At 37.9% G+C, this 17,540-nt stretch overlaps 1 protein-coding gene across 1 annotated transcript in view; it reads right to left on the bottom strand.

The window, feature by feature from the left end:
- Window positions 1–348: 348 nt before the first annotated feature.
- The window catches only part of PLA2R1 (phospholipase A2 receptor 1), a 38,459-nt gene continuing 21,267 nt past the window's right edge, over window positions 349–17,540 (bottom strand). The window contains exons 14-30 of the mRNA XM_054381084.1: window positions 17,431–17,515; window positions 16,425–16,557; window positions 15,956–15,991; window positions 15,329–15,486; window positions 12,497–12,561; window positions 11,999–12,102; window positions 10,567–10,709; window positions 9,634–9,751; window positions 8,661–8,791; window positions 8,004–8,148; window positions 4,795–5,033; window positions 4,098–4,266; window positions 2,612–2,752; window positions 2,109–2,225; window positions 1,456–1,632; window positions 766–795; window positions 349–566 (exon numbers count right to left, since the gene is read on the bottom strand). Of these exons, the coding sequence (XP_054237059.1) occupies window positions 349–566; window positions 766–795; window positions 1,456–1,632; window positions 2,109–2,225; window positions 2,612–2,752; window positions 4,098–4,266; window positions 4,795–5,033; window positions 8,004–8,148; window positions 8,661–8,791; window positions 9,634–9,751; window positions 10,567–10,709; window positions 11,999–12,102; window positions 12,497–12,561; window positions 15,329–15,486; window positions 15,956–15,991; window positions 16,425–16,557; window positions 17,431–17,515 (2,209 nt within the window). The remainder of the gene's footprint in view (window positions 567–765; window positions 796–1,455; window positions 1,633–2,108; window positions 2,226–2,611; window positions 2,753–4,097; window positions 4,267–4,794; window positions 5,034–8,003; window positions 8,149–8,660; window positions 8,792–9,633; window positions 9,752–10,566; window positions 10,710–11,998; window positions 12,103–12,496; window positions 12,562–15,328; window positions 15,487–15,955; window positions 15,992–16,424; window positions 16,558–17,430; window positions 17,516–17,540) is intronic.

Raw genomic sequence — 17,540 nt, 5'->3', positions numbered from 1 at the left:
CATAAAAACCAAAACAAAACACAAAAGCCCAAAAAGTCCTGCAGGACAAAGCTGCATGAAAAGGCACCACTCCTCTAGGGCCCCAGACATGACTGCTCCACATGTACGGTTGGAGGTTTATGGTATGGGAATATTTTCAGTTCCTGGCTTATCCCAGAGGAGCCGATTTTTCTGTGGTTCTTGCCTCATCCTGCCATAAGAAAACGTCCTCCAAAGTAGGGAGCCTCTACAGTGTTCATACTGATGGCTGCAAGTGTACACAGGTGCCCAGGGAACTTGCAAGGGGAAAACCACTGTAGGTCATGGAGTTTCGTATGGAGGATGTGACTGCTTGCTGCTTCTGATCACTTAATTGTTGTTGCTTCTCTCAAAATCAGAAATGAGGATGCTTTCTTCCAAAGTAGGACCATCAGCATTAATCTGTAGCAAGTAAGAGTTTCTGACCCACAATATCCTGCTAAAGAGTTGGTTATTCTGTCTGTACAGGCACCACAGAAAAAGGGAAATGGCAGCCAGCATCACCAACGTCACAAGAACAGCCAGAGCTACAAGCCCATGGTATGATGCTGAAAGAGAAGGACAGAAATGGGTATTAAGCACAGCTCTAATGGTATATAATTCTAAATATAAGGAGTATTATAACATGTTTATATGTCATGCATTTTAAATTACAGGGTTAATAGTGAAAAATTTTACTTCACAATATATCAGCTTAAAATGTGTTATTACTCCTTATAAAAAAAATAAAGTACAGAAGGAACTTACGATTTTCAGAGGATTGTGTTGTATCCATATCTGAAACAGAATCCGTAAGAGTCATAAAATTTCCTGTAGAGCTGACCTAAGTTACTATATGTACTCATGGTAAAATTGATACTGAGAAGACAATCAAATTAAAATCATAGAAGAGCAGGCTGTTCTTTGTTTAACTTTACTCATGTCAATGGGATTCCAACTGGCCCAGTCAAGCATGACCTAATCTGTTATCTAAAATACCTTAAATTTGTCAGAATACATTAATTGACTTTTATGTGAGGATAAGCAGTAGTATTTCCCTTTAAAAAGTGCAGTAGCAGAACTGTGCAGTGGCAGATTAATCTAGCTATTGAGTCCAGCAGTGACCTAGGCACATTGGGTGGGCTCAGGAAACACTTCTCTCGGAGCTCTGCCAGGCTGTGCCTGCCTGGCCTACAGATCTATGGAGGTCAGCCCAATGCTCTGCACGTCTCACCCACACAACAGAAAGCCTATCACAGTTGGCAATAATGCAATGGCTGCCCAGGCTCCTCCAAAGGAGGCCACGCTGGCTGGCTGTGATTTTTTATGGGTATTGTTTCTAATACCAAGAGACAGAGTTATTTAAAAAATAAACTATGAACGAGTGAGCAAGCAGCAAGGAACATGTAAAACAATGGTTATAAGGACACAACTGCCTTCTTTTATGAAAGCACATACCTGATTCCATTTTACACACAAATCCCTTTTTTTCTGTGCATGGAGATAATTGCCAAACTCCGTCTGTGGTCCTCAGGCTGATACAGAAATTCCCTTTCAGATGATCAAATTCAGGCTCCCTGATGCCCCAGTTAGAATAATTTAAGGGAGAACCATCAAACCAGGAGATTGTCTCATCTAAGGGCAGATGTTACAAAACATTATAAAATATCATAATATTTTGATAAATATCTCTATTTCAGTTGGACTTACCCTTACATCAAAAAAATACTGTACTGTGGAATGCCAGGATTTTGTCTGTTCAGCCACTATATCACTTTTTATTTTCCTTAAGGATTTAACAACATGCTGTGCTGTTGACATAGGACACAGCCTGTAGTGCCTCTTCAGAAGAAAATAAAGGCATTCACATGCACACATATACGAGTATTCAGAATATTAACAAGCAACAATTGCAGAAAACTTGAACACTTTTTAGTATTCAGAATACTACTACGTAATGATTACAGAAAGCTTACCATAAACAGGTAACAGACAGTGGAAAAAAAAAATCTCAGAAAATATCAGTGTCTTGGAAGATGGTCACACCAACATTAAAACAGCCCAAAACAAAACCAGATTCTTACACCAATTATCTTCCACCCAAAACTTACTGTCTGTAACAAGCAAGATATTCAACCAAATCATTTGCACAGAATAACCCAAACGGTGCAATTCTTCCAAAATGAAGGTGTTTTCATCTTCATCTTGAATAGTTAGAAGATTTGATCCTACAAATTAAACACAAGACAAATTTTCAAACAATGCATGCCACTAAAACCTAACACTGCATTTCAAAATGTTACCATTACGAGCCTTAATTGAAAAGCCTGAAAAGTCTTTGATGTTTAGACTGATATGAAACTGTTGTCATAGGACTTTAAAACAAGTTCGAAGGAGAAAAAAAAATTATGTGTTACACCAGAAATCAATATTTTCATGTGGAAAGGAAATTTTTTAATGTATGTTGCCTTCAATTTCATAGTCAGCTTACGAGTTCCACTCTAATTATCTTGAACTAGAGAAAACACATGGTGTGATTTCAGCCATTTTAGAAAATCTGGGGTTTTTTTAAGCTACCATGATGATATTTTGGAGTTACAAAATAATCACTTACCTTGATTTTTGCAGACTTCATATGCAGTATCAAAATTTGTGCCCTGCAGACCCGTGGAAAAGCTGTAGCAACTGTTTTTGAATTTGATCCAGGGAAAAGTTTTTTCTGAACATAAGCCTTTGTAGGCAGTGGGTTTCTCTTCTGTGATAGAAATAACGACACAGCTTTATTGGCACAACAACGTACACGTTATCCACACGCTGTTTTGGAGCAAGGCTAATAAGAATGTTGTTGCATTATGCCTCTTTTCACAGGGAAAATCTAACGTATGTACCTATTTGTATTAGAAAAGTTGAAGAGTTATTCCTCATCAAAAACCTTGCTGGATTGCAACAGCAATATCAGGACAATCTAACCAGTGCAGAAGGAGTTTTGAGCAAACTATGGGCCCATCAGAGCACTCTGAGGTGCCCTGCAACTCCCAGAGGACTGGGGATTTCCAAGAGCTGCAGAACTTCTCTCCACTATGCCACAAAGATAACTTCATGCCAAATACCATTGCACAGTGGAGAGTTTCCCATTGGTAAGCAGCACTCAGCCTCTCTAGAGTGAAACGTACTGCAGCGAAGAGCCTCTCTGACTCAGGAAAACTCTTCAAGCTGCTTTGCAATACCCAGCATCACTTTTTGGCAGTGTTGTAGATTCAGCTACACTACCTGCAGTCTCACATTCATCCTACTTTACTGCAAAACATAGCTTTTAAAAATCAAGTAAATCTTGGGCTATATATAGTTACATAACTTGAGAAACAAATTAGAAAATGGGCCAACTCCTCTACAAAAACCAAGCTAGACAATCGTTTTTATCCTGACGGATTCCAAAACAGCTTTCTTCTCAACAGATCCAAAAGCTATTATAAGCTGTAGATGAATCCTCTATCATCAGTACTACCCAACAGGAACTACTGTGAGAACTGGATGCTGCCAAAAATTCTGTAGCCCTGAACTGAACAGAGTTCCAGACATGAATTCGGTATTCAAGTGAAGCGTTGCAGGAAACTCAATGTATGCTAGTACACAGGAAACCATTTTTATCTTAAAAAAAAAAAAAAAGGTGAACAATTTTTTATGTGCAATCAGAAAAGATGTGACTCTAAAGCACTAAATTCTTCCCTTCTCCTATCTCACAGTTAACTGCAGCAAACTGAATTTATTTCCTTTAGTGCGATGTTATTAGCAGTCATTTTTCACAGATAATATAGTGTTCACTGAAGAGACAGAGCAAGTAATCTTCCTGTGTCTTTTCTATTATGAAAGTTTTCTTTCCATTCTCTTATGGACCATACTTGATGGTCAATAACTTAGAGGGAAAAATTGGCACACAAGTAGGATTTACAGCAAGGAAATGCCAGAAAGATATTTCACTTTTGAACAATACTATCATCATTGTTCAACTTCAAACCAATTAATTTCCTTTCATATACCCCCACTGTCAAGATACACACTTGCACCTGCAAAGATTTAATATAAAATTCACTCTGACTTACTAGGTGGCACATGGCAAACAGCTCCTTGCAGAAGCCGTTCACAGTTAGCAGTTCTCCAGTGCCCTGAAGTGTCAATGTAAACACAGCTGCCAAAGGCCCGGGACTCATCGTCTTCCCAGGAAGAAAACAAAGACCTGCTCCCATCTGACCATTCAAAGTTAAGCCCATTCTGCCAAAACAAATTTCACATTATCATTCTGGTATACTGGTATATTTCGCAGCATACAAGTTCATCATCTTCTGGTGGAAACCTCACCAGATATTACAGAATGTCTTTTATGCCTTCAAAGGCTGGGTAGATCCAGAAGAACCTGTAAAAGAGAGATCCAAGGATCCTCCCAAGTCACTTCTGGGAGAAACACAAACTACATCTGACCTGCTCTTTTCAGCAAGTGGTTATTTGGGCCACTGAATACTACAAAGGAAACAATGTAATTTCCATGTTGATGTTGACACCACAAGTTTCTAAATGTTTCTTATGGCTTTCACATTTTCAGTAGTCACTGCACCAGACTGGCTCTCCTTAGATTTATACATTACATTGCAAAAAACCCAACAGTTAGGGATTAAGCTTTCCAGGGTTTAATTACAGATGCAAACTTCCTGTGACTTCAAATGAATGACACAGCTCATTAGCCTATAACTGGAAAAATTCCTCTGCAGCATCACATTCATAGTCAGGGAGTCCACTACGTACATCTGAAGTGAACAGCCCAATCCAGTGGTTGTATCCCAGCCGATTCACAATGACTGTGAGGAAAGCCTGGTGATACTGGTCTGTAATGCTGACCAACTCGGTGCCATTTGCCATGCAGGTTTTTAAAGCTGAAGACCATGTAAAATTCCCATGTATTAGTTTATAGATTCGGTTTCCATATTCTAAAGTATCTGGCACAGGGTACATTTCAGATGCATTGATGACATGTCCAGATATGTCTGTTAGAAACAGAAGGAAGGATTTATTTATCTTTTAAAACAGACAGCTTGAATATAGTGGAACAGCTTTGAAAAAAATCAGAACTATTGTTAAAATCAAATGTAAATTTGTAAACTTCTTGGTTTCAGGAAGGCACTGGGAACTTTAAAACAACAATGACTACTAGAGCAGTATATGAAGTTCCATCAGAGCACAAAACTCACAGTGAGTGAGATCAATACATTAACAAAAAAACAAACCTGGATGGAGTTAGTTCCACTGACAGAACATTTGAAGATTAGTAAGAGATCACCTAGGATCTGGGCATATCCCAATAGCACTGGGCTGTAGAGTGCTCTTATGCCAAACACCTTGAACATAATTTAGATTACCTCTATTTTTTTTACCTGTTATTTTTAATAATTTCCAAGATCAGTTTACAGCACAAAGCCTGACCTCACAAATAATTGTACTGGCACAGCTGAGAGGATGACAAACTGTGCCTTGTGGTACGACTAAGTGCTTGGGAGCTTCTTGAGTTCAGTCTTTACTACCCATGAGATCATAATACTGGCACTTAAAGAGAAATCCTCTGTGCACAGACTTAAATCTCTTAAATCTCTTTTGGTGATAAACTAATGCATCAATGTCAGACACACACACACAAACAAAAACAAAAAAAAGCAGAATTCTTAGTTTAAAAAAATAGAGTCTTCCATGAGCAAAAGCCAAGAGACAAAGTATTTCCATCCCAGCCCAGTCTGTGATGCTGCTACGTTCTCTTCTCTACAGGAGGCAAATCCTTTGGCTAATGTGTATGAGAGGTCACAGTATACTTTAAACAAGACTATTAAAACAAATCAATGCCTCAGTCTTAATCCCATTTGTCAGTTTGGATTAATTACTTCTGCCTGTAAAACTTCTCTGTGACTGAAAAATGAAGTGCTTGCTTTGCTAAGAGGTGGTGTGTTTTTAGACTTGGTTCCCTTTTTTGACTAAGAGAGGAGGACTGTTCACAAGCATTTTAATATAGTAAATTAATTTATTGTCACTCACGAATAATTTGAAACGAAAAATTTCTAAACAAGAAAACATTCTGCTCTTGAGCTAAGTGAAGCACTCTATTTTGTTCCAGCTTTCAGTATGTGCCACTGTTTTTAAAAGGGCAGGAAATGCATTAAATGCTGACACAATCCTAACTCAAGCATCACTAAGAGATCGAAACCCAGTTCAGATCTCCTGCAGATTTTTAGTCTACTAGAGAAAATAATTCAAAAACGAAACATGGATGCAGAGAGGATGGCAAAACCAAAGCACCAGCTCATCTTTCCAGGAACTGACACATTTGCTTAAACATTTGAACAAATTCAGTAGTTCACTACTGCCAACAAGAGGCTGTCTCACTTCTCCCTTCCTTGCTTCTCTGCTCTTCCAACTGCATACTTCCATGTGCAGGTCTGGGGTTTGCCTGACCCAGCCCAGAGCTGATGCAGCCTGGAAAAGCCACACAAATAATGAAGGAAAAATACAGACAAAGAAGTTTTCTGCTGAATTAGCAACCTGAAATGCTTGATGGTTTAGGAGAGTGTCATGGGTCTCACACTTGGGACAAGACTGATCCTGTCACCCCAGGAGCACCCTGCTGTGCAAAGGGCAGGTGGGCAGCACTGGGACCAGGCACAGCATAGCCCCCCAAGGCCCACCACATTTTTCTGGGGCCTATGTACCACTCTCACGCTCACCCAGCTGGGAAATGTGGGGAAAGTCCTGAGCAGTCACTGCACCCAGCGCAGGATCACTCCAGCACTCCCTGCAACTCTCATTCCTAGCAGATGATGATAAATATAGCTAGTTTGCTAGAGGCTCTTGAACGCTGCCCAAAGTTTGTTTGTTCAAGTTGTCGACTCCCTCACCTCCCAGGCAGCCAGCAGGCTTAACTAAGAGGTGATATATAAAGCTGAGCCATATAAAAACCACCTCTATAGGAAGTACAGCACCCAAGGACACTCCTTATAGGCTCAGATTACAGACCTCCCTTTACTTTAAGGTTAATAATTTGCTGCCACTCTATTTTAGGAACATGGTCTGGCAGCTTCCCACTGGCAGAGCTGCAGCAATCCCTGGGCCCCAAGGGGTTCAAAAACTGCCCAAGGCATGCCAGCAGCTCTGACCTGAGCAGCAAGCTGGAAGGTGTTTGCTTGAGGGAACAACAACACGTTATTGTAAGGGTGATGGAGCACTGGAACAAGCTGCCCGAGACGTTGTGAAGTCTCCTCTTCAGAGACTTTCAAGACCCATCTGGATGCATTCCTGTGTGACCTGTCCTATGTGATCCTGCTTTGGCAGGGGGGGTTGGACTCAATGATCATCAGAGGTCCCTTCCAACCCCTACCATTCTATGGTTCTACGTGCTCCATGCAACAGCTTCATGCCTCTAGCAAGCGAACTTTGTGGTAAAAGAATTACAGAGGCATGAAAAGAAAAGGCAAACTCCATTTGATCAGCCAGTCAGTCCATAACTGCTCACAGAAGTATATTTCCCAGAGTCCACTCTAACCAAGTACTGCAAGTCTGTCCATTCCCCCCCCACCAAGTTAAAAAACCCACAACGTATATTCTCATCAAAATCACCCTCGGTATTGCGCCTTTTGTAAGTTCATGGGTACTCTGCTGCCACGACAGAAAACATGAGTTTTCATGTCTATTCCCAATTCTAAGCTACCTAACAGAAAGCTCAAAGTTAGGAAGACTTAACTTAATGACAGAACATTTTTTTTTTTTTTTAGAAATCACATCTACATCACAGTTGTTGATTTATTAAGCAGTGTAAAGCTAGTCTGTCTAAATACCAAAACAAAACTACCTGAGAAATCTTTTATGTTCCTGGTCTTATAGACACCTGTACCAAGCTGTTTCAAGATGAAAATTAAGATTAATCCAACCTAGTTAAAAAAAAAAAGTGACCAGAACCAAAGCAAACAAAACCTTACCCTGAGTCTTTTGGCAGACAAATCCGTATTTTTTCTGACAGTTTTCTAAGTACCATTTTCCCGTAAAGTAAAAATTTGGGTTATTTGATACTAATGTACATAGTGGAAGTTGTTCTTCAGTGTTTGCATTGTTGTAATGTTGTCTCTGCAATCAATACAGAACTTTATATTAATTAAAAAAAGACTGTCTAAAAGCAATTAATAATTATTACATTAGATTTAAAATAATAAATACCTTTAAATATTTTGGTACAACAATGAACATTCCCATAAATACAATTCAAAACAATAACCTCATAATAAAAAGGTCCAAAACTTTCACTGAGCAAACTAAAGTGCCAAGCCAAATATGAAGTACCATGGTATAAAACATATTAAAATATGAAATTCATAATTCTCTTCCAGAACTTTGCTCAGACCCATCATTTGATACTAATCATGTAACTCAAACTTTGGTGCTTAAAAGCAATTGCAATAAAATGTGACGACAGCCACTGTCTCAGAAGTGCCCTTTTTGCTGCCACTAGTTATGCCCATAAATCTGTGCCCATGGTTGTTTGAAGTTGCTGTAACAAGTTAGACTTTGTCTTTGTGGCAGTCAGAATTGTTACGGATAAACAAACTTCCCACTGTCCTTAAACCCCCTGGAATACTCACATGCACTACGTCAACTGGGGACCAGTTTGAATACATCGGAGGATTTGCATTCACCAGTTCTTCATAATCATCACTCTGGAAACCTATCCAAACATTAGTTTTCCTTCCAAATAGATTCATTGTTATGAAAGCTGGAAAATGAAGCATGAATAAAATATAACTGGTAGCTATTCCAACACTCTGAAGCACTGAAAAATATAATCACTCAGTGACATTACTAAAAATTTAGAACATGAATGGCCTTTCAGTGTCATTTAACTATAAATTCAGTAAACCGATTAACTTTAGTTGGTTTATGATCTAGTCTACCAACTAATAAGTCTTCCAGAAATGTTCACAGCAACTTGAACAACTTAAATATTAGTGCAGGATACTCTACCACTGTAAAAGCTTTTCTCATTTTTTATTGAAAACAAGATTTCTCAACTAAAGATAGACAGTGAGATTCCCCCCAGCTCCGAATAAGTGATTTTTACAAATGTGTCAAATGAAACCACAGGTTTTTATGAATTGGGATTATAAATATTTCCGAATGTGCTGGGCATTTATTTCTCTGACACTTCCAGACTAGTGTTACACTTATCTGCTATACTATAGATCAGATTTTAAGTACTATTAAGTCTAAAAATGAGATTGCTTTTGTAACAGGCAGAAATTTTACACAGCAAATTTTAAAACCAGTATTACACGGCATGGTTTCTTTGTGTGTGTGTGTGTATTTCCAATATGTAGTAATAAGCACAAAAGAAATTATAATTACTCCTCACAACATACCTGTCATATAGCTCAGTGAATAGTTGAATCTTTACAATTTGGAAAACTAGCAGAGAGAAACACTAATTTGTTTAAAGCAGTGGCACAATGAATAGGATCTGAACAATCTTCTTTTCCTTTTTGCATCAAAGATGAGACTACTACAGCATACTAATGAAGATGAAGTTTTACTTATTAAACAATATTTTCGGTACTCTACCTTGCTCCAGTTCATTTTTGAGGGAAGCAAGTGACCCATCATGGCCACTGCAGAACTCTTGTGCAGAGTACCAGTTTCTCAGATGCTCTGGATCCTTCGGAATTTGTATCAAAAAGCACTGTTTTTAAAAAATAATTTACAAAAGGCTTGGTTTTGTCCAGTTTAAGAACTATTTAGCAATCAGTAAGAGTGATCAATAAAATATTTTACATGCTGTTACTGAACATTAAATATTTAATTACTTTCTGTTGTGCAGTAGACCTCTCCAACATGCTTGGTATCAGCTACAATCAGGCTTGGATTCAAATCCGTTGTTTAAAGGCAAACACAATCTGGATTGAAATTATCCTTGTAGTCACTGCAGTTCAGCACTGGGATAAATTTGGCCACCTCAATGCACATTGCAATTAAGGAACTTATGTATTCAAAAGAAGCCTGATGAAATAATTGCCTTTCCACCTTCAACTGCAAACAGAGTTTGGTTTATAATTGAGTGTGATGAACCCTATTTGAAACAGTATCTTTCAGAAGACGGCAGCAGTTAGGGATCCATTTAGTACAAAAAAGGATCAGAAATCTGTTTAGAGACCAGAAAAGACTATTGGAATTGTCATAAATGGAAAAGACAGGATGAAGCAGGCTTTTTACAGCAAATGCACAAATATACTTTAAGCAGGCTTTTGCATAGATGAGCATTTACTTCCTTGAACTAACGTAAAATTTTTGACACTATTAAGACAACTTTTGAGTGCAAAGCAACCTAGGAACAGTAAATCTTTGTGTAATTCTGTCAGTTGTTATAAACCTAAGGACCCTGCTTTCAGAAAGGAAGATGATCTTCAAATATTGAATAATCCTTAAGAAGTTTAATATCTGTCATAAACATGGAAAGTATTTTGAATAACCAAACAGTAGGGAAAAAAAATGGTTTACTTTGAATCCAAAGTGCAGCCAGCCTTTGGGACATACTCTTTGTTTGTTCTGGTCTTTTGGAATCTCTTTCTCTATTTTCCATGCAATTTTACGTTTACAAATGCAGGGAAGAGAGACAGTACAGTTTTCATCACCCCAGAGTCCTGTGTAAAAAGAAAAATCACAGTTCAATATTGTCTTGAGAACTGGAAAGGGTCTTTTTCTTATCTAGTTTAGATATTGATAAAAAGGGTATCCATAAGTGGCTGAGTACAAGATCAAACACATTTGGATATGTCACATTACAGTGGATTTGGTGGTCCATGGGTCTCATACTTCTATTTCCAGTTTGATTTTATCAAGCTAAACTGACTCCTCTACACCGAGTCACATAACATCTGCGTATATCATCATGTAGTTTAAAAAAATATTATTAAAAAAAAGAAAGAAAGAAAAAGAAAAACTATAGAAATTATGTCTTCCAGATAAAATAGTTTGACTTCCTTGCATTGAAAATTTTTGGCAAGATCCAGGTACTGACATAAAATGCTGATCTGCTTAGGAAGAAAATACATTTTTCAGTGCAATCAAGATGTTGACCAGCTCCCATCTGCCAGCCAGTGGAGAGGGGAGGGTGGTGTCTCTTCCTTTTATCCAGAAATAACCTCAGGAATGCGAAACTCAAGCATCCAAAAGTCATGCTTCAAACCCCCAATATTACATGTGGAAAAAAATGAAGGGTTTTTTTTTTTCAGTTTTGGTTTTGAGGCTGAGATTACTAGAGTGCAGCCAGCTTAATTTTTTTCATTTCTCCTCTCAAATACAAATCTAGGTATTTTGCCTTTCCAAGGAACCTGACATGTTTACTTTAGCATATGACTTGCAAATCTTCAGAAAACAGAGACTGTGACATGAAAGAAATTGCTGGAGTCAGCAGCACTGTAAATTTATTTTATTACTGTAGTAAAATATAGAGCTATGTGATGATGTAAAGGCTAGCACCAAAACCACAGTGCCCAAAAACCCCTGAGCAGATTGGCTATGGGATCAAAATTAAGCCAGAAACCTGAGTATTTAAAGTGGTATGCTGATACAAAAATAGTTTATAAATATAGGAAAAATTGCTGCTCAGTCCATCTGGCTCATTTGGTTATGAGAAAACTGACTGTGAAAGCAAGCAATGCATTAACATTTTTGCTGTGCCACATAACAGACTCCTAAGTATCAGTATTGCTGAAACTATTAATAGTATTTTAAAACTTAGTTGCTGAGCACATTAATGATATTTTACTATGTTTTTCTTAAGGATAAAAGCAGTTATGTGAACGAAAACCATGTAACAAGATTTTAATATGGATTCCAATTAAAAAAACTAAAAAAAACCCTGTTTTGTCCAACAACAGAAGTTGATAACAGTCACAATTCCTGTAGGAAAAGGAAAGATAAAATAAACCTGTTTGTGATGAAATGAAGCCACATCTTTTCCCTGGTTTTTGTGGCTCTCTTTCCCTCTCCTCATTCCAGTTCTGGTATGTTACCGGTGATTCATCTCTCCAGCTGCACAAAAATGTTAAGAGTGTAGTTACACTTTTTCCTATTTTCATATCTAAAAATATACCCTCCATTAAAAGCATTTGTAGGGAGATACAAGTTAGAAAATGCCCCTTTAAGGGTTAAAAAAAAAAAAAAAAAAACCACAGACAACCAACACCAATACTGATATTCATGTCTTTGGTTTGTATCTTTTACAAGCCTTTCTGAATAAATACTGTAACATGGAGATAAATTGAAGGCAATATATTCTGAATTATATTTACATGGGAACTGAAGTTTGTTTTTTGAACACCCCAGTCAGTCATCAACCCATTGTAGCCCCTCAGACTGCACAGCAGCCTGTAAAGAGGGCAGACTGAGCAGAACTCATGGCAGCAGAAGCGTAGGTGATTCTTACCGAAACTCATCACTGAGGTTGTCTGCATGCAATCCAATCCACCAGTGAACATCACTGTTCGATAGCTATAAAAAAAAAAATGTTTGCCCATATGTTTAGCTGTTGTTGCCCTCTTATCAAAGCATTAACAAACTCATGAAGTCAGACTGTATTCAGACATATAGCATCTCGGTAGGGTCCTAATGGGAAGTAAAGCTGCTAAATCCTGCCCGTGTTATGTCACTTCAGTAGAGTTATTTACGTAAGTAGGCATAATTAGTCCCTAGTTTCCACTAGATTGTTGATATATCTTCTGTCAACTAGGAATTTAAAATGTTAGGAATTTAATGGTAGGCTTGAAAAGGACTATAGTTTTAGGCCAGAACTTAGTTTTCTCCAACTCTTAAAAATAGACAATATCCAACATTTCCTTTTAGTATTACTGTATAGTTGGTTCTTCATGTTTCCAAAATGTTTTCTATGAACATTTATTGACTTTGTATAGCTCATACAAGAGATTCCTAGAGATGCTTTCCTGACTGTTTTTCTCATGAACAACATGACCTCTATTCCTAACAGGCGAAGTATTATGGAAAAGTCACTGAAACCATGTAATTCAAATAGCTAATTATTGCTATGCTGACTTGATTCTGCCTTAAACTATGAACAGACTTCACTTCCAGGATTCGCTACTCCATAGCCACAGTTTTGGGGTCTTAGGGAGAAAACCACCACCAACAACAAAAGTTCTGAATTTGCAGGACACTGAAAAAGACACCTCGTCTCTCAGAAGCAGCAATTTTTTTCCCAAAAAAGAACTGAAGTGCCACCTGTGTTGTGGCAAACACACTGTCCTTGCAGTTTAAGTAGGATTTCACCAGCTTACAACTTACATAGCAATGGCAAATGAAGAAAGTAGACATTTCTTACAAAGATACTCAGGAATGCTGTTTGATTTGGTATGGCCTTGCCTCTGAGTTTAGTTTTCCAATCACAGAACTCAGCCTACACATTACCATTTAAAAAGAAACGGCAAAAAACCGTTATTTCAAATGCCATGTTAAGAAATTTTAACCAAGTTTTCCAATCACACATGCAAAGTCTACTCAGACTGCTGAGTATTATTTCAGTTATTCCCATCCTTACTCCTGCTTCCCCAGGAAACCAGTTACAATCACTGAGGGACACACCTGTCTATACTGGGAAAGATTAGCAAAGACAGCAGGCTTTAAAATAGCCACGTGTTATATTCTGAGGCAAAACTTCAAGGAAGTTAACTTGATTTCCGATGCCAAGGGACCAAACTTGGCTTTTGTATCACAGACTGCTCACAAACTGTCACTAAACCCTACTAAATTTAATGATCTACTTCTAAAAGACCTCTTGTAAGTAAACATGACTTTAAAGCAGCACTCCAATTAGCCATTTTAACTGATGTTAATTTGGAAGAATACTCTTTCCCCCCTCCCCCCCCCCCAAGTTATATTGTTTTTTAAACAATGAACAGTGTTAGTTGATGTAGTAATTGGATCACATCAGTCTCTGGTAGAAATGGTAGAAGACAGTTCTGTCAGTTATACTGCTCTTTCATTATAAATTATTTCAGCCATAAACTGTTGGTTTAAATCCAGCTCATGTTTGAATACAAAATGACTTAAAAAGCAGATACAAATGATTTGTAACTTCTTGGAAACCTAAAATCCCAATCAACCTAAAAACTCCAACACAATTCTACTTATGCTTTCCGTTACGAGCTAAAAGCAGAGAAAGCTGCACACAGCGTAAGGAAAGCTAAGTATGGGTCAAGAGCTTTTCTGCCCGGTCCTAGTTCTTTTAAAGATGATGTTAAGATATCCCTTTACATTACAGCCCTACAATTTCACCCTCAGTGAGGCAGACAGATTGTTTTTATTCAGGGGTTTGTGGTTTTGTTGTTTGGTTGGTTTTTGCTTTGTTTTGTTTTACTGAGAATACCTACAAGAAAACAGTTTCTTGGGAACTAATCTGCTTCTGCAGCTATTTCTCAGCTTTAAATGTGTTCATTACATCAGGATGTTTCTACAGAAATTCTGTTTTCATGCAAAAGAGGGAATTTAGAGGCAGTGAGCATTTTTCCTGTATAAATACCCACAGTCACAAAGGGGTTTACCTCAGAAGACATCTTACAAATGTGCAGACACATGAGAACGTTGCCCAAGCTGGCATACAAAGAGTTCTAGATTTAATTAAGATGCAGAGAAATTGCTGATTCTTCCTTCTTGGCCATCTCTTCCCAAGAGCAACTTTTCTAATCATCACATAGAAGATTAAAACTATGAAGATAATTTCAAATATCTGGATTTACTGCCCATGTCATGCTAATATACCCCACTGAAATATCCTTTGATGTTGCCATCTGATGACCGCCTACAAGTTACTGGATGGGAACAAAATGTAACCGCGGAACTGTGCAACACCAAGAGACATCCTGGTGGATGTAGAACTGCTGTGTGAACACCTTGGTCATGGAGAGGTAGGGGAAGAAGAAGAAACAGAAGCATGTACACCACAAGAAACAAGCCTCTCCCTTATCCCCAGTTACTTAAAAACTTTGGGATAGGAAGATGCTTTTTGCTCTTCTTGTGTCTTTTGAGGCAACCAAGATGAGTCTGCAGATTCAGAAATGTTACTGACTCCTTTATCTAATAGGGAGGGATGTGTAAAATGAGGACAGCAAGAGCATTATTTCTGAAGTAAAATGTCTTTTGGATTCTACCTGGAGCAACAGGAAACCAGATATTCCAAAAGAAGCAGCAAAAAATAGCCAGTTGCTGCCTAAGGGTTTATTTTTCCAAAGGGGCAGAGTTTTGTTACCTTCTTAATTTTATTTTGAATAAAGGCTTGTTCATCGGAAGAATTTATTGTTGCCACTCTACTGCGAAGCCAGACACAGACAAACTCATAGGTTTCCCAGTCCGTAGGATTGACATGGAAAAGATACTCTGCTCCTTGATAATATGACCATGGCAATTCTAGAAAAATGAGCAAAAGAGTCAGTGGTGTGCAAAGAGAAAAATTTCAAGTCCCATTCATTGTCACTCCCATGGCCTGCCACAACTAACAGCAGACCCATATTTACCATTTTTTTCTCCTGAGAGAAAAAAAATGCACTATGAGCAAACTTTTTTTTCTGTTCTACTCTGATACTGCAGTAATATTAAGAGAGTTGCCCAGCCTTTAAAAAAAGGCAGTTTTAATGTGATGGAGAGGCTGTCAGACTCCTGTGCTTACTACTGGCAGCATTCTTTTACCCAACCAAAGAAGTATCTGATGTTACAGTGCTCCTAAACAGCAAACTTTGACCTGCAGCATCAAGTTCCTACAGAGTTCCTTAATGTAAATTTTTAACTCTGAACATTTTTTTTATTTTTACCAGTGTCTTAAATTATATTTCCAAGTTATAATGTTTCAAGATGTGAAGAAAAGAAAATGTTTTCATACCAGATATGTACCAGTCTGGATTCTTTGGTTTAACACCTGCAAAAATACAGAAATAAATTAAAACATTGCTGATGAAGAATGGAAAGAGACATTTCACTGGAACTGCTTTCTCCATATGGCAAGGATTTAATCAAAATCATGAAGAATATTGCTATTTTCATTCAGGAACAATCATCAGGAGTTAAACATGGAATAAAATAAAATAATTGCTGCACTTGCTAAATAACATCTTTAGTACCCTTTATAAATAAGGATAATTCCTGCTAGCTGCTATCCATTTTTAAACTGACTGCTGGCTGACAAATCCTAATGGCCACATACAGCATTGCCATGATTTCATGCAGAAGACCAACAAGGAGAACTCCAGATGTGATAAAACCCCTTGGGCTTTTAGACACTTTTTTCCCTTGTCTCTCCTGAATTGCAGGTAATGGGTATAACAGACAACACATGCCAATTAACATCTCACCTTTTGGTATTTTGCATATCCATTCACGCCTTTCATTGCAGTGTGCTGGAAAGACTGTTTTATTTACTTTGAACACACCACAGTTTCTTGAGTCATCTTCAACATACTTGCTCTCCAAAAATGAAGAGACAACCTGAAAACAGCACATTATCTTTCTCCAACAACATAAGATGAAGCTTTTCAAAATTTCATTGTGGAAAGATTTTGGAGATGTGTATGGTAAGGACCACCTAAATTATGGTGGTAAAATCTGAAAAATAGGGTCAATAATCATGTACTCTCAATATCCTGGTCAATCTTCCCATATTACATGAGACTCCATTGTAAAAATAATTCAACAGCTATGAAACATAACATATTTTCAAACAGTCAGCAATAGTGGACATCTAACAGCCTTTGCTTTGGTACAATATGTTCATGACTGAACTTTCCACTTGCATTCTGAAATTACTTTAGCAATAATAACTGAGTTCTTTTGTTCTTTAAGGCTGCAAACCAGTTACAGTTTAAAAACTGACCCTGCTTCAGTTGTTTGATGTTTAAATCCAAAGCACTAAACCATTAACGTGACGCAGCACCAACATCCTCAAGCATGCAAAAATAAAGGAAAGACATAGCTCTGAATGCAGGCACAGACCTAACTGTCAGAGAACAAATAAAGCTTGTATCCACAGCTCATGCAAGGGCTTTCCTGTAAGTGTGCCAGTGCGTGTATATATATATATATGTAAATATGTGGCACATGTTTAGGACACATAAAACACGTGTTCACTCTGCATAACCCTAACAAATTCCTTTCACAGTTGCCCAGCCCCTTTGCATAGGCTGCTGTTTCAATAGTAGTATACTATTCACCCTATTGTAACAAATACTTGAAGTGAAGTAGGGGGATATGAAAACCAAACAGTTCTCCTGGCCAATGGTTGTTCACAAGGCTCATTTTTATGAACTTATGCACAGCTATGACTTTGAAGGTTACTGAAATATATAGTATGCAGATAGTTACAGGTGTTCTGTCAGACCACTGCCATGTCCCTCCAGAAAGCGAATTTCTTTTATTAAATCCAATCCAGAACTGTCTGTCTTCAGTCCTGCGATGGAAACAAAGAAAATAGT

This window comes from Indicator indicator, chromosome 5, assembly GCF_027791375.1.
Source record: "Indicator indicator isolate 239-I01 chromosome 5, UM_Iind_1.1, whole genome shotgun sequence".
NCBI lineage: Eukaryota > Metazoa > Chordata > Aves > Piciformes > Indicatoridae > Indicator > Indicator indicator.
Note: the sequence above shows the minus strand (reverse complement) of the source record. Positions and strands in the feature narration are given on the sequence as shown.